At 32.7% G+C, this 24206-nt stretch overlaps 2 protein-coding genes across 7 annotated transcripts; one reads left to right on the forward strand and one right to left on the reverse strand.

Annotated features, from left to right (window-relative positions):
- Positions 1 to 349: 349 nt before the first annotated feature.
- LOC106076714 (fructose-2,6-bisphosphatase TIGAR B-like) lies at positions 350 to 9506 on the forward strand. 2 transcript variants are annotated; one of them, XM_013237533.2, is made up of 6 exons: positions 350 to 775; positions 3055 to 3092; positions 3563 to 3756; positions 4800 to 4910; positions 6458 to 6581; positions 7181 to 9506. In XM_013237533.2, the coding sequence occupies exons 1-6, from the start codon at positions 720 to 722 to the stop codon at positions 7735 to 7737; spliced, it is 1080 nt and encodes a 359-aa protein (XP_013092987.2). In that variant the 5' UTR covers positions 350 to 719; the 3' UTR covers positions 7738 to 9506. The 2 variants fall into 2 exon arrangements, with proteins under 2 accessions (XP_013092987.2, XP_055887439.1); XM_056031464.1 differs by lacking the exon at positions 350 to 775 and adding an exon at positions 894 to 1359.
- LOC106076713 (src substrate cortactin-like) lies at positions 9504 to 24206 on the reverse strand. Of its 5 annotated transcripts, none has more exons than XM_013237525.2 (17): positions 24131 to 24206; positions 23443 to 23550; positions 23032 to 23105; positions 22304 to 22433; positions 22070 to 22180; positions 21886 to 21940; positions 21563 to 21673; positions 19986 to 20096; positions 19141 to 19251; positions 18386 to 18496; positions 17731 to 17841; positions 17114 to 17169; positions 16077 to 16143; positions 15724 to 15872; positions 14078 to 14411; positions 13557 to 13612; positions 9504 to 11915 (listed from the first exon to the last, which is right to left on the reverse strand). In XM_013237525.2, exons 2-17 carry the CDS (start codon positions 23536 to 23538, stop codon positions 11832 to 11834), a joined length of 1767 nt encoding a protein of 588 aa, XP_013092979.1. In that variant the 5' UTR covers positions 23539 to 23550; positions 24131 to 24206; the 3' UTR covers positions 9504 to 11831. The 5 variants fall into 5 exon arrangements, with proteins under 5 accessions (XP_013092979.1, XP_013092978.1, XP_013092981.1 ...); XM_013237524.2 differs by having other exon boundaries at positions 24108 to 24189; XM_013237527.2 differs by lacking the exon at positions 19986 to 20096 and having other exon boundaries at positions 24108 to 24189.

The raw sequence follows: 24206 nt of genomic DNA on the forward strand, positions 1-24206 counted from the left end.
TTTAGAATGACATATAGAGACAATTAATGTTTCTTTAAGCCTTTCATCATGTGATAAGAATCAGAAGTTTCAGTAATTTCTGTATATTTACAATTATTTACTTTAATATATTTGCATTTTTTTTATGTAGGCAGCTATAAACCGTGAGCACACCTGATTTCTGTAGGTGTCCGCGGGCTACATAAAACACTCCGGCGGGCAGGTAGAGTTATAGTATAGAGTTTGTAAGAAGCTTGTCTTCGAGTCCGAGAGGTGCAGTATTTCACGACCTATACACTTTGCGAAGACAGATTATATAGTTCAGTGATTTAGTGATATTCTTTTTTTTTTTAAAGTAAATTTCTATTTTCGTTTTCTTTTTTCGGTGTTTCCAGGATCCACCAACTGACCCAAGCTGAAAGACTAGCCCTAGATCTAGATCTATATTATGATCTAGATCTAGATCTATAATCTAACACCATGAGCTCTAGACTAGACTAGATTCTAGATCTAGATTAAAGTTGAAGGCTGGTAGCCTTGGACATTGCAGCTGAATCATGAATGACATTGGTCCATGGCCATGATTCATTGATTGATTCAACTGTACTGTTTGGGTCATTGACTCATTGGACTTTCACTTTAATCTAATCTAATCTAGACTGAGTCTAGAGTCTAGAGAAGTCTTGTCTAGATCTACCACATCCATGACCATACGATATAGATTATATATCTAAATAAATATGTCACTCTCCATATCCAACATGAATAATACATTTATTATTACTTTAGTCCGCCAGTAATTATTAAAATTAAATTATTTTTTAGATTTTAGTTTAGATCTACTCAGAATCTATATAGTTAGTTAGTTAGTCTAGAGTAGATATATATAATAATAGAGACCTTAATACTTAATAATTAATAGTCTATTATAGTATTTATACTCTATTATTTTTTAGTCTATAACTGTAAAGCTAGATCTAGATTCTAAAGACTATTATAGCTAAGGATGTGCCACTAGTAAAAGTTTGAAAAAGACTAAATACACTATTGGGTTGGGAGGGGCACCAAAGCCAAAGGGCCTTGCTGTGCCAGGCATCTGACATTATCCTTATGCCACTTACTGCATCCCACCTTGTTATTTTATAATTTATAGAGGTTCATTCTAATAGATCTACATCTGTTTATTTTAATCCTATTTAATGTATTTAAAAAAAATTACTATTACTAATATTTAATCAAATATTTATTACTAGTCGACCGGCGGCATAGCATGCGCCACTATTTTGCATGGCCGGTCTTAGGCCACTGCAACCTATGCGACCGCAGTGGGCCCCCACTTTCAAAGGATCCGCACTTTCATAGGACCCGCGCTAATTCAAGGTGTATAAACTATTAAATGAAACCATTTTATAACTTAAAACAGAGTTTCCGTGCCCTCCTGTCGATTTATAAGGAGCTCCTGGAAATCTCCTGAAATTGCAAAATATACGAAAAAGTCCTTAAAATATCTGGAAATATATAGACAAAAGTTGTCATTTTGGGGTGTCACTCAATATGGAAAACACCAATCCAACGCGCGATAAATAAAACCAGCATTATGCATAAGCCGTAATTGTGTAATCTGGTAAAAGAAGCTTCTCGCGCCTCAAACTAATGAAGAATTACTTGAGGTCTACAATTCTCAAAGATAGATTGAAACATTTGGTAATTTATGCTATTGAATGTGATCTATGTCGGAAACAGAATTATTATGATATATACTGTATGACTTTGCTACACGCAAGGCTCGTAAAGTAATTCTGTACGTAGTAAAGAATGAATAAAATACATAAACAAATTTATTTTCTAAAACAAACTCTTAAATTTCACTTGTTGTCCACTACCCTACCCAAGCTTGGCCCCGCGAAATCCATTTCGCATAGGGCCCCACAATGGTTAAGTCCGCTATTATTCAGTATTTGTAAAATGTTTGCTTGTAAAATGTTTTACATGTTTCCTAGTCCTAACCTCCCGCAGGACGAAGGGGGATGGGAGCGGGCAGGGTTTGACAGTCCAGTGCGTAGCCATCCGTATCGACATGTGAATACTCACTTGTTCTCCCCCCCCTCTCTTGTTTTTTTTGTGGGGTGACTATCCCCAGAAATAAGAGAGTGATCTTTCCTTTACTTCTTCTCGTCCAAACTCTTGAGGGAAGAGGAGAGTTATATATATATAGATTACTGTTATAAATTAACTAAGAAAATGTTTGTTTGTTTGTAAAATGTTTTCCATATGTCTCTGCTGTTCCTTCAGAATTGAAGATAATTTACTTCCTTGTCCAAACCTCCCATAGGATGACAGGAGATGACAGCGGGAATGTTATGAACCTGGAACCATCGACAAGTCTAAATGACATTCCAGCACACACACTGCACGACCAGGCAGCCTATTTCTTTTAATACCTTTAAACTGAGTGCGGAAAAAACAATAAAATATTTTAAAAATTTATTAAAAAATCGATATACTGAGAGATTTAATCCATAAATATTGTGAAATTACAAACCTTAACACTATTTATCTCCTTAAATTTAGTAAAAGATGAAAAAATGCACAATTTTTTTTTTATTATTTAAATATTTTGGGTCCCATGATATAAACTAAAAAAGTGGAACCACTAACACAATGTTGTAATTAAAAAAAAAAAGAAGAAACGTCCTTGACCCCACATCCAATTTCCGACTAAAACAAAGAACAATCACTCTCACTTGCGGAAAATAAAAATAAATAAAGAAATAAAAAGTTAAACATTGCAATGTAATGAAACAAATGTATTCCAAGTTACATGCTGAGAGTAACGCCGCACTCGCCAGGACTCATGAGATATTAGTAATAGGCCTACTACTATTGTATCTTTAGCTACTGGACTGATATTTGGTTGACCTGTAGCTGATTATCATTGGCACAGCTCATCAGTGCTATTAATGAAGAGTCCTAATTTTTTAAACCATCAGTGTCTCTTTTTTAAATAACATCTTAAAATCAACCTAATTATAAAAAAGCCATAATGTACTCATTATTAACTCTGTTTCTTTACAGCGGTGAAACGTTGGCCAACAGGGACAGGATATTGCAAGGTTAGGAGAAAAAAAGTGAACAAGTTTTTATTAACTTCTATTTTATTACAACAGATATCCAATGGTGAGAGAGGAATACATTATAACACATATCTAGGAACATCCTTCAGGACCAATCTAAGCAGAGTGTGCTTTTTGAGAGGAGTTTGTTATGCCATAACTTAATATAAAAAAAAATAAAAAAAATTAGGATTAGTGTAAATGCAGTTGGCCATTTGTTTGCTTTAGTTTTCATGTTTTGGATATTCCTTCAGAATGAAGATCATTATTTTCTAGCTCAAAGCTTTTGGAGGATGGCGGAGTTCGAACTTGTGACCATCGGACAACAATAACACCATTAATTTTTGAGTACTGAAATAAAAAAACTGCAATTATCATTTTAATTTCAAAGAGAAACTATACTTGCTTTATAAATAATACAATTAAAAGATGTGACCATTGCAAATTTTTTACATATATTTTCTTCAAAGGTCAAACAGACACTAATTTATCAGATCTAGGGAAACAACAAGCTAAATTAGTTGGGCTGCGACTCAGAGATATAAGATTCACACATATGTTCTCTAGTGATCTTGCCAGAGCTGCAGAAACGGCTACAGCGATCGCAGCAGCAAATGCTGCATCTTCATGTCAACTTGTATTAGACAGCAGATTACGAGAAAGGGTTAGTTATGCAGTGTTAAATATTCCATTTTTTTTAATACTTGAAACTATTTTTATTGCTATTAGAGAATCCAACATTTTACATTAAGATGCTGTATTGTTAACTCTATTCTGCTCATGTTAAAGGGGATAAGTAAAATTGGACCAACCATCAACATTACAATGCAAGTAAAAATAATTGCTTTTTATTTTGTTTTCTTGAAGTATTGAGTACAAAAATACCAAACCTAATAAGCTTCAGCTTTTTATTTACAAATAGGCCTTTAAAAAAAAGATTATGTCCTCTGTATATTTCTATGTTACTGTTTAGAACAGCTTGAATCTATTTCTATAGGATATATCAAAAACAGCCAACAGCTCTTCACTGTTCTATTTATTTGAATGTTTCTGTTGTGTTGTTTTTATATGAGTCCTTGTAAGCACAACAAATTTCCATAAGGATCAATAAAGCAGTCTTGGTCTTAGTCTAAGCATCTTTAAAGTGAAAAGATCAAATGAAAATTCAACCTCTCTCTGGCCTTATCTTATTTCATCCATGTTTTGATTTTACATGAATAAATATTACCATAAAATTGTGTATACATTAAATGTATATATCCTATACCTGTATACCAGCTGTTTGAGATGACAAGAAGGTAATGTCAACTAGAATACAACTAAACAAGTTGGGAGATACTTCACTTGTTTGCTACTAAGTCTCATAATAATAAATAATAATGATAATAATAATGATAATAAGTTTTTTTTTTTGTTCAAATGATTTTTTTTTAAATCTTCCTTTGCTTGAATAGTAAGTTGGTTCATAAATCATCAATAGCTTTCAACTTGCTATGATAAGATATGGTGAGGATGGAATGAAAAAGAAGGATGTTACCTGAAATTTTAAAACTTTAATTCTTGGGAAGAAAAAGCATCTAAGAAGACAATTCTACACTGATTGTAACATTTTTTCTTCTCATCAAAAGCGTTAAATATTTGCCAACTTATTTTTTTAAAAATTAAAACTTGTTTATGTTTAAGTTTTTTAAAAATAATTTCTTTCAGAGTTTTGGAGTTTTGGAAGGTAAAACTCTTCATGATCTTAAAGCTACAATCAGCAAATCAGGCATGTCATTTGAAACATTTTCAAGCAATGGGGCTGAATCCATGGATAGCGTAAGCATCTTAATTGTTAACAAAATAGTTTATTCAAATAAAATATTCACTTTAAACACTGCTGGTCGTTTGTTTTAAGTTTCTGAGATAAATTTTGTGATCCAGAGTTTAAATTGTGATGCCACCACTCTCCCTTCTTTTATGCACTTGGTTAAGATGATAGGGCCTATCACTCTTTGTTTTATAAAAGGTATAGATAATGCATAAAATATTGTGATGTTCATCCTCAAAATTCATTTTGAGTCAGAGCCTATGTGGCTCTAATCCTCTGTTGCAAATACCTTGGACAAAACCCTGCTGTTGTGCATAATGCATATATGTCACCATACAGATCTTTTGATAAGCTAGTCTGGGGCAGTCAAAAAGAATATGAATATGAGACATGGCAGCATGGGCACTATGAGTTGAAGTTTGCCCTGAATCATGAAAAATATGAACCAATGGTAAAGTGACCCATGTAGTACTGCACTTTAATAGCTTGTTCAGGCCTGGGCAACCTGGATGTGCGGTTTGCGCGCTGGACTGTCGTTCGGATTTATCGATGGTTGAGGGTTCAAATCCTGCCCGCTCCCATCCCCTGTGGGAGGTTTGGACTAGGAAGTAAACTATCTTCAACTCTGAAGGAACATCCGAAACATGTAAAACAAACAAAACATTTTACAACCTTCACCGTGGGAAGCGATGTCAGAGGGCCTCTGGTTCTCCCAGACTCAGCTGGCTTTTTGGTACTTGTTCATTTTTCCATTTCTATCCTTTGGATTGTTCAAAAAAAGCATGATGGAAACACACAGGCTGCTCGGTAGGTGGTGTTGCCAGTAACACACCTATGGGACATTACCCACTTCATTGTTGTCATAAAGCCTTAGAGTTGGCTGATATCATGTGAGGCCATGGTGTGGATATTGGGGTGGTCATGGTTCGTAGCTTTGCAAAGCCTTCAGATATTTTGATATTTTAAAAAGTTGTTAGAAAACATGGCTTTATAAAGTGACCTATTTTTTGCTATTTTTATCCTTCTATTGAAATGTTTTAGCAGTTATTAAAGTCATCAAGTTCTTGATAGTCCTAGAAGTTTCGGTCTCATCATTTACCTCAGTTTCTTTGATGGATTTGTTAAAAGAAAGACAATTTTCATCAGCATTGGCTCGCAAACAAAAAGTGCTTTGTATAACCATGATAGAATATCCTGATACAATGCATTCTCTTCTTCCATTTTCACTCAATAGAATATAGGACAGAAATTGTATGAATGATTTACCCATCACTTTAAAATAAACAAAATAATACAAAAGACATTTGTAATTTTAAAAAACAAAGCTGTCCAGAAGACTGGTGGTAGAAATGTTATTCCTTGGAATATCTGTTCTTCATACATTCTTTCAACTGATGTTTCATGCTAGTCCTGAACAAGAATGATTTTATAGAACACCCTCCACACATATGCCTAGGCTTTCTATAAAAGAAAAAAAATTCTTACTTTACTGGTCAAATAATTCTAACATATATATCACAAATGGATGCATCTATAATTTGTTTGTTTGTTACAGGTTATAAGCAGAGCTAAAAGTTTCTTGGCGGATCTTTTTAAGATTATGAGTACAAGTCACACTGACATGGCCACCTTGGCTCCTATATCAAACACAGAAGATTTTCTCACAGTGAGTAATAATGGTAAGAATTGTTTGTATCTGTGCCACTATTGGCATTTAATACTCAATTAATCTTGCATTCATTCTGGGGTGCCACTGTAGACTTTTCTTCAGCCATTCTGAAAGGCTTATCTTGAATGAGACCTTGCATGCCCCTATTTTTTATATATGTTGTTTTTTTACCTCGCCAACAAAAAGGCTTGATCAAAATAGTCCAGCCTCTCTCTTGATATCCTGCTAAGAACAGCTTCTACCGGAGAGAAGTGAAGGGATTTGGTTAATTGAACTGTCACAGCATCCCTACAACAAAAGTCAAGGGCCAGATAATAAGATGATCCTTTACAAATGCAATTAACCTGGGAATTCTGATAATGACTTTTTTGTTACTTTTTTAATTGAACAGTTTTCTCTTTATGGAATTTCCACCTTTAGAGGATCTGTACTGCAGAGTTGTATCAGGAAAATAAAATCTTTATACACATTTTGTACTCTTGTGTACACCTTGTGTTGAGGTGATTTTGAATCCTACAATATTTTTGGGGGCCAAAACAAAAAACAAAATATTTTTAGTACTCAGATTGATATATGAAAGTCAAATATGTTGTTTTTTTTCTCTGCCAGATTTAAGTTATTTTCAATCCTCATCAACAATTGTAGTTCCTAATGCAAGCATGATTTCACATGCGAGTGTTCACTCCACTGACAGTCTGACATCACTTATATCTGCCCCGCACTTGGCTGATATCCCTAGCTTGACCAGCCTTACAAGTTTGTTGGGTTTAGGCGGCAAGGATTCCATTCAATCTTCAGACACAGATCTTGCCAACACATCACACCAGACCCCACATTTGTCAATCACTGAGTCAGTTCGGCTGGACACTGATGATGTCGGCACTGACCTGGATGTGCCCAACATCCTGGTTGTCAGTCATGGACTCCTGCTTAGGGAGATGACTCGTTTGATTCTTGGCTGCTACTTGGGCAAGCTCGATGGACAACTGATCAAAGAGACGATGCATGTCTGTCACAACACAGGTGTCTCTAGGTATCTGATGCAAGTGACAAGTATGAATGAGAAAACAGAGATCCATTGTCTGAGATGTTTAATTGTGAATGATGTGTCACACTTGACAAGTATTTATCAAGGCATGGTCACCCAGTTTAATGGTGCAGCATAAACACAAACGTTTTAGTCTGCTATAGATCCAAGTAGCTCTCAAGATCTGCCAATATCTTTTAGTCTATTATAGATACAAGTAGCTCTCAAGATCTGCCAATATCTTTTAGTCTATTATAGATACAAGTAGCTCTCAAGATCTGCCAATATCTTTTAGTCTATTATAGATACAAGTAGCTATCAAGATCTGCCAATATCTTTTAGTCTATTATAGATACAAGTAGCTCTCAAGATCTGCCAATATCTTTTAGTCTATTATAGATACAAGTAGCTATCAAGATCTGCCAATATCTTTTAGTCTATTATAGATACAAGTAGCTCTCAAGATCTGCCAATATCTTTTAGTCTATTATAGATACAAGTAGCTATCAAGATCTGCCAATATCTTTTAGTCTACTATAGATACAAGTAGTTATCAAGATCTGCCTATATCTTTTAGTCTATTATAGATACAAGTAGCTCTCAAGATCTGCCAATATCTTTTAGTCTATTGTAGATACAAGTAGCTATCAAGATCTGCCAATATCTTTTAGTCTACTATAGATACAAGTAGCTATCAAGATCTGCCAATATCTTTTAGTCTATTATAGATACAAGTAGCTATCAAGATCTGCCAATATCTTTTAGTCCACTATAGATACAAGTAGCTCTCAAGATCTGCCAATATCCTTCAGTCTATTATAGATACAAGTAGCTCTCAAGATCTGCCAATATATTTTAGTATATCATAGATACAAGTAGCTCTTTATGTCATTACATTGGTTTTGTATTAGTGTTGATGTGTTTTCAAGTAAACAATTCTCCATAGTTAAAATTAACAAGTCATAAATTTTTGTGAATTACTGCCATGTTTTATGCTAAATTAAGAATGAAGCTGCTTACCTTATAAGCTTTTAGTTTGTTGTTTTTATTCCCCTGATTTAATCAGTCCAAATGAGCTACATAATGTGAACAGTTAAAATCCATTTCTGATAGATTCAATATTTTGTTTGTGTAACTAATGTAATTAAATATTACCTTATTTTAGAAAGTCATGTAAACCATGCAGCAGTTGTAAGTTACATAGATCAAAGTAAAGCTTGTTTTGATGCATTCTGGGAACTGACTAGAGGCTTCCATTACCATATTTTGATGATGTCTTAAAAACATAAATTTTATACTGGCAGAGGAGTATTGTTAAAGCAACATTTCCCAGTCAAAGAGATGGCTGCCAGAGTTTTGCGAGACAAGATACTAGGCAGACACAGCATTCTACAAAAATGCTTTAGTAGCAGGTGTGCACCCATATTACAGCTACATCAGCCATGTAAAAACATATTTATTTCTGTGTTCTCTATTACATAGTTAATTCAGATTTAAATTAAATTTATTACAGATATATCATTTGGGCAATGTACTGAATTCCCAACAAATTCATTCTAGTTTGGCCTTTGATTAACCTGTAAATATCTACTTTCAAATGATATCTAAACATCCCCTTCCCACTTGCAGCCCATAAATCCTTAATTTTAACCAATTTTAGTGGCTACTAAACAATCTTTGCAGTATATCTTTTTGAAATCTAATTTTATTTCATAATTTTGCAAGGTGCAAACTTTACAAAAGTGCTGAAATGGGCCTACCAGTATTTGTTTGGTATTTATTTTGGCATTGATACATTATGTTTAAATAGAAAATACTTGTATGCCTTTAAAAAATTTACTTTACCATATATTTTTTTTTATAGAATGATCTGACTACTTTCAATAGTAAATAAAACCAAAACTCTTAGCATGTTCTTTGTTTTTATTACCATTTTTTTATATGCCATAAGAAACTTTCATACACATTTTGAATTCCATCATTTTATTTGTATAGCAAGTTTACAGTTTCAATATATTAGAGAAGTTTAACAAGTTTATAAAAACAACAATTGAGTTTACAATCTTCATGCACAATTGTACATACTGAAATAAAACAACAAATCAATAGAAAAAAAACAATATAGTTTTAACTTCAACTTCATACCATTTTCTTCCTGATAAACCTAGCACACTTCAATCTTGTAGCATTCATTGCAAAGAAACATCTCAAAATAAAACAAAGAGTACATTGGTTACGTTATTGAAGCATGAAATGTTTTCAGCAGCTATTTTACACCTTTGAAACATGATCTTCAAGTTATAGCAGGCAAAAGGAAAATAATTTTAATCTTAATTTTGATGTAGAATCAATCGAGCAGTGAGATGTTATCTGAAAATAAAATGAGCTCTCTAAAAAAACAAATCCAACCAAAATGCAGGTTTTCTAGCTATTGCTAGGAATTAGATCTAAGATGTCTTGTGCTAATTTAAATATTAACAGCTACGATACATTTTTATAATTAGATGAGTAATTGTTTTTAAACGGTGGATACCTGGCTAAAGTTAAAAACATTCCTACCATCTCATAAATATCAATACATAAGAATGTAGGAAAACAGCATAGGGTCTGAATTGCCAGAGCTTACTCAACATGATTTTCCTTTCCATTATAGGTCTTAATGCTATTATAAGTTCTCATTGTCTCTTTCATTATGTATGTATTGATAATTTATCAATGTCTATTTTCTTTATGGAACTAAAGTCTTTTGAAAATAATCAAGTACAGTTGTATCTTTGGGGAGGGCAAGTTTTAATATGTAACATTTGATAACCAGTTTGAATGTATCAAAAGATGACACATTTTTGTGGAATGCTGTCTTGAGATATGTTGAAATCAGATTAAAAAAATAGTGATTGAAGAAAGTTCTAAGCCAAAAGGATAATAAATAAAAAAGCTGAATCAAATCAGAAAAACAAAAACTTGCAAACTTTTGTCTGAAAACAAAACAAAACGGTTTCAAACAAAATAACAGTTTACTTTATTTTCCAAGGGGGCTGAGCCTATTGGTGCAACATGAATCAGGCACATGATGAAGTTAGTCACCTGATGAATTTGTTGTTACAAAAAAAAAATATATATAAGACACAGCTCACTAAGACATTAACATATTTCCAATGTTTTTAATGACAAAACTAATTAATAAAATTCACTACTTTGCATCACATATTGGTCATGATAATAAAGTCAGACTTTCGTAGGTGCAATAAAATAATTTCATAACAAATGAATTCAACATCATTAGTTGGGATAAAAACCAATTAAATTTGTGCACCAGTCGAAACACAAATTGTTCTCTAATGTAAAAAAAACTAACAGGAAAAAAATAAACACAACTATGCCAACTATTAATGCCGCATAGGGTGATGATGATAGGTTAGCATACCTGGTATGTGTCGCCATGATGTTTTTTTAATGCGTAAAGAAGCAACAAGTTTGAGTATCAAAAAAATGACCATCTCCTAGAAGTGGAGCTATAAAATTTCGGACTACTGCTACCTAGTAGTGTAGGAAAATACATTTTTTTAATGTTTACATAAAAACTAAAGCAGCTAATAGATAAACTTTACTATAATGCCTTCTTTTTTTTTGTATTATATCCATAAAGAAAATTTAAAATTACATCCGGTGCAAAGGTTTGCCATAGCCAAGCACGAAGGATTCATAAGTTAATACTGTGTTCACGCCAACACATCTTGAACATCAATATTGCGTGACATCAATCAAAAAGGTTATGTAAACCCAGCTTATCACAAGATCCCAGTATCCTGATGCTTTAATCATACCATTGTTATTTCAATTAATGAAGAATAAATACGAGATTGAAATTGTGAATTACAAACCTCATTCAATCGGCTTTTCTTTGACAAGATAAAAAAAAATATACATATGTTAATGATAAAACAAAACAAAAATGCATTTAAAAATGTCCATGATATAAATTACAACAACAGTATTTCAACTGTTTTTAATGAGTTTATAATTATGTCATCTATAGACTAAGTTTACTTTGATAAGTCTTAAGGACACTTGTATAAACTAATTCTATCAATCTGACAATTTGAACTAAAATGATTCAGTAAAGTGTACAATGACTTCTATTGCAAAGAAATCGTCTAGCCAAACCAAATGAAACAGACTGAGTTTAAATAGCTGTCATAAGGAGATAAAAGAGTAATATAGAGGAAAGGCGTACTACTTCTGTCTGAGCTCAACGTAATTGGCAGGGAATAGACCAGAGACACCACGACATTTACCTCTCCACCAGCCTTCATCCACCTGTCAAAGAGAAAACAAAGAGTTAGTCAAAGTAACAAATGTCTATATCTCAGCTTGATTAATACCAGTATTTAGTACTGCCACACTATCTTTCTTAAAGTATAATGTAAAAAAACAACAACAACATTATCTCTGTTAATCAGCTTATGTTAAAAGCTAACCCAGTTTAACCCTGGATACTTGTTCAAATTTCTAAAAAATTCAAAAATATATTTCATAAGAAAAAAAAACAACAGCTCCCATTTCATACAAATCTTTCCGTCCCTTTTACATGCTTAAATTGGGTATGGATATAGATTTTTCATGATGATAAGTGTTTATAACAAATAATAAAATAATTGAAGCAAAGTTTGCTTTTTGAGTGCAATCAACAACAGATTGCCTTTTCCCTGTGATGACTACCCTCCTACCCATAATAATAAAACCAAGCATAACATACATTCTCAAATATAAGCCCTACCCTTATGCAATTTCGAAGACCAGAAATTCAGTGCTGCTTACGTTTGGACCAAGGCTTACATTTGAAGCTTGAAACCAAAAATGTTACTAAATCGACCTGACACATCCACTGTCCTTAATAAAACATCTTTCTTTAAATGCCTAGTACTGTTTATTCGATGCTTGACAATGCTTAAAATAATGTAGATCAGTTGAACTGATATTGAAAAGAAAATTAGAATCAATCTCCTTTGTGTTTCTACAACCTCCAGATGCAGGACTCCTGAACATCCAATGTTGCTGTTGCTATTTCCTTTTGCCTTCAATTTCAACCAGCAATATTCCTGCTGGTTGAATTGTGCAGTGTGGAATTCATTTTTTCTTCACTTTTCCATTTCCATGTCTTTAATCCATGATGCAGAAAACATGTCTAGCTTTAGCTATTTTTCATTAGGGTATTGTGTGGATAACAAAAGAATTTACTCGTGCTATCATGTCCTATTTCTCTCTTGGAGTGGAATCATCATTTCCCTTCACAACTTAACAGCATGCAATAGAAGGCTGTGGCTTAGAAAAATGCATACATTTTTGGAGGGTCCTGTACCCTCTCATAATATGGTGAGACTTAGATTTAGACACAGCTTATAATTGAGAATATATGGCATGTAATTGGAGAAAAATTCTATAGCAAAGCTGACATATGACAGTGATGGAACAATTTGTATAATGTTTATTTGTAGTGTCCCAATATTTAGTAGTATTTTGTTTTGTTGAGATAAAAAAATAATTAAAGAGCTAAATTTTAACTAGTGAAAACTATTCTTCAAAACTATCTAAAAAAAACACCACTAATAATTTATCAAAAGTTGCACATGTCCAGTAATTAGATAGCATACTATTCTTCTTTTCAAAACGTCCATGCAAATGAGGTAAACATTTTTAAAAAATCTTAAACAGTCAGTAAAAATTGTGGAAATGGAAATGCATAAAATGCATGTGCATTAAAAATAGATGCTAATGTTAATGTTAAAGATCCATTGGGATTTTTATTCATTTCTATATCTAAAAATATTTGGAACACACATCTCCTTGAACATCAATATCTGAATGATGTCACAGTTTAGTTTTGCAATGAGCCCCCTACATTTATATTGAAGTTGAAATTAAGCTACATTTCAGTTTACTCAGATACAAATGTCTCACCATTTCAATATCTGTAATGATTTCATCAGGGTCAAAGGTCAGCTCATCCTCGTCAGCTAAACAAATAAAACAAGACAATTGGAGTTACACAGCATTGATCAACAACATATTTTAAAAAAATCAAAATCACACATTTAAATTTGTGAGACAACCAAGGAGGTTGCTGTGGCAGTCTATTAATGAAGAAACAAAACTTAGAGAAAAAATCTTTTGTTATTTCAGAAAAAAAAAATTCTCTTAATCTCCTCATTTACATCAATGGACAAATGGAAAATTCTTATTTGAAAACTGTGCTCGCTCAAATGGAAAGAGTAATTTTAACTATTTATTGAGGTACATCTATAAATAGCAAGCTTTTTTGTTTACAGAACATGGAAGTATTGATAAATCACATAAGGCAGATTCAAATAAAAAATCAAAGTGTCACAGAGCAGATAATCTTTAACATGAAAATCTCCAATATTTTGTACATCAGTTTAAAACATAGAAAAAAAAAACCATTGAAAAAGAGATGGACTTACTAGCTGCATAGTCATATAAAGCAATGGCAGTAAGACCCTCTGATTGCTGATGAGATGGCTCTGCTGGGGCTTCTTGTGGCTCTTCCGCTTGATAGTAATCATCATCAGTGGGATTATTGTACACGTCAGGCTCATATTCTGGCTCTGGCTGGACTCTGGAGGGCTTGGGCTCTTCATGATATACAGGTGGTTCTGAGTCTGCCTGATTGTATGTGTCTTCCGGGCATTCAGGTTGGTAGTATGTATCCTGTTGGGATGTGTCCTGCTCAGGCTCAGCTTCAGGTTCGGCTTTCTTTCTCTGTTCCTCTTCCCACCTTTCTTTATCCAGTCGCGCCTGTCACAGACAAAAAAAAAAGTAAAGGTAAAAATAAAATAAAAGTAGACCTTGCAATTTATTGGAGAGATGGACATCTGTTTTTATGGCTGATGGTTAACAAGGGTGTCCTGTGGCCAGCACAACAACCAACCACATTTTTTTCCCAATGTATGTCAGGTACACATTAGAATTGGGTGCACTCAGGGAGTCTCCTAAAAATCCTGAAATTCAGAATCCCAGTCTTCACCAGAATATGAGATCTTTCAGTTCAGAAGCCGAGCGCTTAACCAGTACCCAATACATACAAGCAAATAAAAATGATTATTTTCACTAGCACAAATTAAATACTTCTATTAATCACATTAAATTTTAAAGGCCTTAAGGAGTAATGTTTATTCTCATTGTTAAAAAAAAAACAAGATTAAATGCAGCACTGTTTGTAAAATGTTTTACATGTTTTAAATGTTCCTTCACCAAAGCTCCTGCAGATGACGTGGGATGACACCAGGCAGGGTTCTAGCCTGGAACTACCAATACCACTGAATGATAGTCAAGAGCACATACCGCACTGAAGGGAGAATGGAATAATCAATAGAATAGCTTTTCACAGCAGAATGTGGAATAGCTGTCACCATGCATAAAACACTATAAATTTATCAATGCAGTGGTTAAAGTTCCCTCTCAGAACTGTCACAGTCTTAGTTGACATTGCATGATCTAAAGTTCACGTCATGTTAAGAGTTTAAAAGACACGTGGAATTCCTGATGTAGAAAACAGGAAGTAGAATGAAAAGTTGACTTTGAGTTCAGTCAGTCAAGTCAGTAAGGTTTTGCTCCCGGTCCGGGAAGGTTGGACATTGCTTCCTGGACTGGTGTATATATATGTATATAGCATGAAAGTTGATGGACTAATGATTGTTGATTAATTATATTTGAGAGTTGATTTCATTATGTGCTTATTGAATATTAAGGTATTATTCGTATTTCAATGGATATCTATAGTTGAAGCTCCAGTGTCACTAGTAGTAATTGTTCTTATTGTTACCCGCTGAGATGCGGACGTGATTTGTGACTGACAGACATGATTGATACTTTTGATACCGCTGTTATGCGGATAGGATTGTTATTATTTCTTGACTTAATGTAGCACTAACAAGGAGTGCAGCATATTATTATTATAGTAAAATAAACTTCATGTTGTCTGCTGAACGGACTTGAGCCAGTCAGTTTGTACTGTTTGTCTTGTCACATGTCTAGAGTACTTCGGGAGCAAGAACCCAGTATTACACCAATCAACGTTCATTGACAAGAACACAATCCCAATGTATACCTGTCTCTGTTTTTCCTGCTCTTCTCTTTCCTTCTTCTCTCTGGCCTCTCTTCTTTCTCTCTCTTCTTGTGCTCTCTTTTTAGACTCCTCTTCTCCACCTTTGGCCATTTGTTCAAATCTGGCTTTCAAATTCTTGGCACCTTCTGAACCTGATTGGGAACAATTTAAAGCCTTCTGTGAGCATGTATATAATATATTCATTATATTTCTACATATATTAGAAAATATCAAAACTTTATGTTCAAATGTCACTAATCGATGGACTTACTCTAGGCTTGTTATATCATGTCCTATATGCAAAGCATTAGGACAAATCTAGTTTGAAGAAAATAAAAAAAAAAAAGGCTACTTACTTTTATCTGCCTGAGGTTTCTGATAGCCTGACTTGACTCCCTCCATATCTTCAAAACCCCTAGCAGACTAAATGAAACAAAAAAAAAACAGTAAAAAAGAAATAAGTTGCCAAATGTATCAACAGTTTATTCAAAATAATTACAAAGGTCATAGAAAATGATGAACTTTAGTTTTTAAGATTAAAAAAATAAATAAATTATGCACAAAATAAATATAAAAGAACACTAACTGAGATATATTGCTTCATAAATATTTAGCAGAAGGAAAATAATTCAAATTAACAGCACATTAAAAGGCACACTCACAAAAATTGCCCTTCTGTCAACTGTGATAAATACTTTAATCCAGAAATGGACATTATATTTTTGGTCTTCTTGTCATATATATTACAGACATTACTTCAAAAAAGAAGATAATTACATAAAATGCATTTCATGGGTCAATCTAGTCATGCATGTTAATCAATGACTTAAACTCTGCTAAGTCTTTGGTTTTTCCTTGCAGATTCAGGCAACCCATTCCATTCTCTAACGGCACTAGGGTAGAAGGAGCACTTGTACAAATTCGTTCTAGCATATGGAATAAGAATCTTTTGCCCCTATCTTTCTGAGTATTTCATACGTTTTTTTTTCTATTTGAAAATTATGGTTTAGTGTTTTATGTAGTATAGCTCCTTTTTTTTATTCTTCTGTCCTGAAGTGTCTAAGTTAAGTGATTTTACTAATGGTGTCACTCTAATCAAATTGGAATATTCATTTGTTATAAATCTCACTGCTCTATTTGTTCTAGTTTCTTAATGTTTTCTTCAGTTGAGGGATCCCAAACAGAGGATGCATATTCTAATATTGGTCTAACTAAAGTTAAATAGCATTTTAGTTTTATATTCTTGTTTGGTTTGTAAAAATGTCTTTTAATAAACCCTAATGCTTTGGTTGATTTTTTAAATAATTTCATCGATATGGGAATTCTGTAGTAAATGAATGTAAGAAAATATGTCTCACTAAGTAGGGACTGTGAGAAAGAAATAAGTTTTTACCTTATCTTGCCTGTCTGTCTGAACTCCAAACTTGCCTCCAAAACCTTTTGTATAATCTAAGCAGCAAAAGCATAACAACATGAGTTGACAACTACAGTAGATAACATAAACCTAACATCAAGTATAAATTACCAAATGATAGAGTACTATTATAACCATTTCACTAAGACTCAGACGACCTATAAAGGGGACTAAATCAGCTCATTACACTACTTCAGTCAAGTACAATTTCTTTGCCTTGTTCCAGATACCAAACAAAATAGTTTATTACCAATAGCTAATTAACTAATTGGTTAATTTTTTACAATTGATTCTTGTGTTGTCAGGTAAAAGAAATAATAGTGCAAATTTTCAGCTTGATACCAGTTTGGGTGTCTGAGAAATATCATGCACAAGCCTTTTACCAGACAGACAGAGTTGATATAAGCTTTGTAAAAATAATGAAGAAAAGTTATAGATACAATTCACAATACTAATTGAACTAAACAGTTTTTTGAAAGACCAAGATTCACCTTAGTTAATGAACATTCAAGAGCAATGCAACTCCTCCCAATGCAAACATTATTCATTTTAACAAACTACCACAATAAAAACAAACATGCTGTGTTAGTACAGACCTTTTTGGGACTCATGCTTTTCCAGTTTTTCCTGATGTTCGTATCCCACTGCTGATTTATCCATATGGTCAGACTGAACCCCAAACTTTCCCCCGAAACCTTTGCTAAAATCTGAGGTCAAAGTTCACACAGTATTAGCTTAATTATAATCTTTGAATTCAAAAATTTGTTAGAACAGCAACATTAAGGATTTAAAAGCTACTTAAAAATTGTATGCTTGATGTATACAGATTTTCAAATTCAGCAACCAGTGTGGTCAAGAAGACCTATGGCTATAGAAGGCCTGAACACAGACCTGGCGTCACAGGTCTGTACGACGAGCTGTTGGTCTAAACTACCTACAGCTTGTGACGTTGCAGGTCATTGTTCAGGACTTCTAAAGGAATGTTCTCGGTGTGGTGTAGGATATTTTCTTTGTTTAAAAAATGAACTGCTGGTAGCGTTTAAACCACTTGGCTGAGAAAAACATCATCTGATTACAAAAGATAACTACATACATTAAGAGGATTTCATTTGAAATTTTTACAAATATTTGCTTATCTTTTTAAATTTAAATACAATGAAAAAAAAAATCCTTTCCTAAATAAGGCATTAGTGCTATCAGACACACAAGAGACTACACTCAAAGAACAGTTAGCTCTAACTAAGCCACAACCTTTTTGAGATTCATGCAGCTGCAGTTTCTCCTGATAATCATAGCCCATGGCAGATTTATCTTGTCTGTCAGTCTGAACACCAAATTTGCCTCCAAAGCCTTGGCTAAAATCTGACATAATGCAAAAACAAATACAGTGGTGATTTAAACAAACACAAAGTAATCAAGTCCATCTACCATGTACAGGAGAAAATAATCTATAACAGAAATACACATGGGTGCTACTGATAAAAATTAGAGAAGAAAAAGATTTGGATTTGAATGACAAAAAAAGGCTTAAAAATATTAACTCTTCAAAAGACCTTTAAATTAAAACATAAAATACCTTAAACTAAGTGATGTTTCAAGTCTGAGAAAGTACACATTTTATGTTCAATTAGATGTGATGTGGAAAAAAATAATTTTGAATAAATCATCTCTTAGCTGAATAGATAAATAGATAACACAGCTTTTAAAATCTTAACAAAAAAAAAAAAAAAAAGTAATTGTCTCCTAAAACATATTTGAGCTCAACATCAAACTTTAATTAAATGATATTCCTTCAAAAACAAGCAAAAAAAAAAAAAAACAAAAACAACCCGATTTGGAAATCAATTTTTTAAACGTTTTCTTGTCGAAAATCCTACTTTATTTTATAAAGAAAAAAATAATTCAGGAAAATCTCTGTCAAATAATATAAATGTAGCACCCAAGTTTTGTTGTGTTAGTAATAATTTAAGGGTGTGAGTAGAATCTACAGAATCAATTGGTGAAACCTTTTTGAGATTCATGCAGCTGTAACTTTTCCTGGTAATCGTAACCCACTGCAGACTTATCCTGTCTGTCGGTTTGAACACCAAACTTGCCTCCGAAACCCTTGCTGAAATCTGAGAGGTGGAGGGCATATAATAAGGGGATTAAGCAAATGAAATGGGGTTAGACACAAGATACATCCAACTAAGTCTTTATAAGTCACACATTTGACAAAATGGTCTTTAGGCAATACTTAGCAAGGTGCCATCGTGAACGCCTAGTTTACAAATAGATTGTTAGTAACATTTATAGCATCAAGGCTTATCAAGTTACATAACTTCTGTAGAAAGTCTCCTTCGAAATAGATGTATGATAAAAATGAAATTCTTTACCCAATAATAGCAAACCAAGGCTAAGTGAAATGTAAGCATGGTCAAATATAGAGAAAGCAAAACAAAAGTAAGTTTTTTTTTGTCTCTCTACTTTTAGATTGCAGCTAAAAATAAAATGTGATTACATTAAGCATGCTCACTTTTCTAAACAAAACAAAATTTTTGTTTACTTTAAAAATAAGTTAACAAAAAAATTAGATTATTTTTATTTGTTAATATGAAGTTTGCTTAAGGTAGATAGTTACTGTTAAAGATATTAATTTAATAATTAAAAAACCTCACAAAAAAAAATGAACTATGACAAATTAATTAAGTGATGTCAGTGAAGCTATGATAAAACAACATGCATGAAATCTATTTGTGTAAGCAAATACAAAAGCCAAAATGGTCAAGAAGCTTAAAAAAAAAACAACAACAAAATTATTTCCACAACATTCTGGAGAGGATCACACAATAAGCTCATGGAGCTACCACACCTTTCTGGGAGGCGTGCTTCTCTGTCTTCCCTTCATAATCATAACCCACAGCTGATTTATCCACTCTGTCTTTCTGAACACCAAATTTGCCACCAAAGCCTTTGGAATAATCTGTGGATAGAGTAGCATGCAAAAAAAAGCATAGAGGAGGGATCCTTGACCAGAAGCTTACCATCAGAGATAAAGAGAAACAGAATTCACGAGTTCATCCTAGTTAGAACTCTATTTGCATTTAACAGACTTGCTGTTCTCATGAGATAACAGAATTCTAAGAATCTTTTAAATAAGTCTCACAATGAAAAGATTTGTTCTGCTGGCTTAATTAGCTGTTATCATTTTATAAAACGTAGAAATATTATTGTTGTAAGATCAAATATCAGAAACTAGTACAATTTAGATCCCAAGTGAAATGTCTACTATTAAAATAAATAACTGATGATGTTTGTAATTGACTTTTTTCAAAGCTGTACATTTTCAGACAATGATGACGTTGACAAATCCCATTAAGAGGAAGTAGATAGACAAGAGTAGTCTAGTAATACTGAGTACATGTGGTAAAGATGTCCATTCCTAACTGGACGAATTTTCAGCTACCTTTGGTTAGAAGTCCTAGATTGTAAGAACAGAAATGCTCCCAGGAATAATTAAGCCTTTACTAGTTTAGCCTCGCTTCAGAAGAGGATTCCAGTAAGGTTCAAGGAGTCACGACCCAATGATTAAATGAGATTAAAATTGAAGAGGACTCTCTTCCATTCCAGCAGTGAAGCTGGAGAAAAGTCAACCTTCCATTCCTGGCCACCGGAGAGAATTTCCAAGACAACAGTCCTAAAGGTATTGCCTCAACTCTTTCTGGATACTCAAAAATGAAATTTTTCAGACACAAAATTACTCATGAAAAATGGATTTAGGTTTTAGAAGACAGATATTAACAGTCTTTTTCTCAAATTGGAATTATGGATGACTACTATCATCCTTTCGGTACCACATTAAACAAATCTAGACTATACAATTGCACAAGTCACCCATTAGTAGACACAAAAATCATGTAGTTTGAAACGTTAATTTTTTAATTCTAAAAAAAAAACTATTTTCCAGAAACCCAATAAAAACAAACTCCAAAGTGTTTCATAAAAACAAAAATAAGGATTAATAGTTATAAAGCAAATTATTAGAAATCTTTTTACTGATGAATCACAGCCTTATTAGGATTAACTAAACAAGTTAAAGTCTATATTCTAGGGAGGAAAAAAAGCACCATGATAAATGAAAAATCCTTCCCAAAAATAAAAATAATGAATAACCTTGCCATTTTTTTCAACCAAAAAACAACAACAAAAAAAAAACATACACTGGTCAAAATTAAAAAAAAAAGAAATGTCAGATAACTCAAATTGTAATAAATACACAAATAAAGAAATATTTACTAGTTTTATGATAGAGGTGCTGATGTGCTTTATAGGCTTGAAAAGTATACGCTGAGTTGTTTGTTAAAATATAAAAGCAATAGAAAAAAATGTTGATTTATAATAGTATAAGCTTATATATGGAAGAAAAAAAAAGCTTAAGGTTAAACAAACCTGTTTGAGACTCGTGTTTGGGTACATTCTCTTTGTGCTCATAGCCCACAGCGGATTTATCAACTCTGTCAGTCTGTACGCCAAATTTTCCACCAAAACCTTTGCTGTAATCTAAAATTTAAAAAATAAAAAAGTTCTACATTTTATCTTAGTGTGAAATTTAAGTTTTATTTTAAAGCTGACAAATTATACAGCTAATGTCCCTGAAACATAAACTGAGAATTGCGTGACTAATGCTTTATGGCATTTAGCTTTGTGACAATGAATAATTTCACTTCTTTTGATCTAAGCTACAAAATATGGATATTATAAGTACTACAGACCTTTCTGTGACTCATGTTTATCAACTTTTCCCTGGTAGTCGTAACCCACAGCAGACTGCACAAAAATTGAAATATTTCTTTGTTAACTTTTTTTTTTTGTAACAAAAAAATGTGTAAAAAAAACAAAAAAGGTTATCAGAATAATTTAATAAGTAAATCTTTAATTAAATAGTGTAGCCATCACCTTGTCTACTCTGTCTGACTGCACGCCAAACTTGCCACCAAATCCTTTCTTGACATCAACTTGACTAGCATGCTTCGCTAGATCTTCATGGTATTCATGACCTACAGCCGACTAAAGGCAAAATGAACAAAATGTTAAATTATGTTTAAACTTAGGATTACAGGAGTTTTTCTAATGTAGATTAAATACACATGATTTCTAATTTTGTAACACTAAATAGAGAACTAAACCCACCTTGTCCATACGATCTTTCTGTACACCAAATTTACCGCCATAACCCTCAGATGCTTTGGGACCTTTTTCATACTCTTTCTGTTTATTTTCTTTATCATCTACAGACACTTGCTCTCTCAGCTTTTTTAAACTAAGATAGAATTATGGTGAATTATCAACACACAGTGCCAGTAAAGTAAAAGTAAAGTTCCCCTTACAGACCTTGTGGTCTACAGAGCAGATGATGTAAAGGTCATCTGATTCTGAGGCCTATGGTTTACGAGGGTGTCAATATTGAACACAAATTTTATATTACTATTGCTTCCATTTTAAAAGTATAAAAACCAAGTCATGATATGAAACTCAGAAAAATTTAAAAATATTTTTTTTTCAAAAGGGAGTAAATATTTTTTTTTTTTTTAAATATATGCTGTTCTATTCAAAATCCCATAAAAGGGGAGACAAGCTTATAAATATCATGTGTATTTCAGTTAATAAGCCTCAAACTTCCTGTTTATTATCCAAATTAAGTTATATTGTGTGTTCAATCTCTTTTTAGATTTCTACTTAAGGAATTTAACTGTTCAAGAGAAATTCTGTTCTTCCCCTAATTAGGCTAATAGAAACAAATATACCTGGCAGACTTCAGACATTAGAGCATCAGATACATAAGCTCATCACATCTAGGTAGTGAAAATAACAATAAATTATAATTACTAATATTAATTATATTAATTGAACTAAATTACTTTAATGACTCTTGTCGACCTGATCCTTCAACTGTTTTTGCACCCCATCTCTGTTCTTCTTCTGTCACATCATTCTAGAGAGAAATAACAAAATATTTGTATTTTTTACGTTACAAACATAAATACAAACAAATTTATGGTTTCAAAGGTTGTCATGGCCAGGGGTGTCAATGGGGTTAAGCTCCCATTGTCTATAAAATACTCCTAATCAGTCCTAATGGCATGCATCTCAAATAGCCTCTGACAACTAAGTCCAGTACCTGGACTGCTATATATATATATATATAATCAAACTAATAATACATATAAACATACATTCTACATATAATTATAAACAGTTTGATCTTTACTAAATCTAGCAGTAATTTTGATATTAAAAATAGATCTTAAAAACATAGATGCATTACATACAACAAAATCTGCATCTGTTTCCCAATCATCATCCTCTCCCTTACTAGATGGAGGAGCATTTGTCTTGATATCTCTACCAGCTGTAGCTTTCCACATTGTTTAGTCAGACTAGAATTAAAATTAATACATTGCTTAGTTTTATTTGTTTTACCTTCATTTTAAATTTTCAAACAAAATTTGTAAACACTAGAAATACAGATTCTTGAGTTCCCCAGACACCATTGAATCATAGGTCATAGTGACCATTCATCATATTCTTTACAATGTTTTTAATCATAATTTTAAATTTATAATTATCTGAATAGTTGATAGCCTTGTGGCTAAATTTAATCAAATTTACAACTTGTCTTACTACAAGAGATCTACATCTAGTAACAATTATAGTAATTAAAAACTTTGATGAGGAAGTTAAAAAGATCTAGATCTAAATATCATGATGTCTGTTTTGTAAACATTAAAAATGATAACAGAACTAGAACAAGTTGAAGTAGACTTAAGTAGAGCCTCTCAGATCATCAGATGGTTTAAATATCACTATTATGGCATTTTGAAGGCTTGTTAGAAGAATAACTAAAATTTCTAATTCGCAGATAAGGAATTTTAATTAGAGACGCAATGATAAGATCCCAACATAATAAAATTCGATCAAACATATACTTTTGTACCGGTTAATAATATTATTGCTCACTGTTATCAAAGCCACTTCCTTGTTTCTCGCCTCTTCCGGTGAAGTCATGTGACTTCCAATTAGGGTTTTTCTAAAC

Source organism: Biomphalaria glabrata, chromosome 6 (genome assembly GCF_947242115.1).
Source record: "Biomphalaria glabrata chromosome 6, xgBioGlab47.1, whole genome shotgun sequence".
NCBI classification, from domain to species: Eukaryota; Metazoa; Mollusca; class Gastropoda; family Planorbidae; genus Biomphalaria; species Biomphalaria glabrata.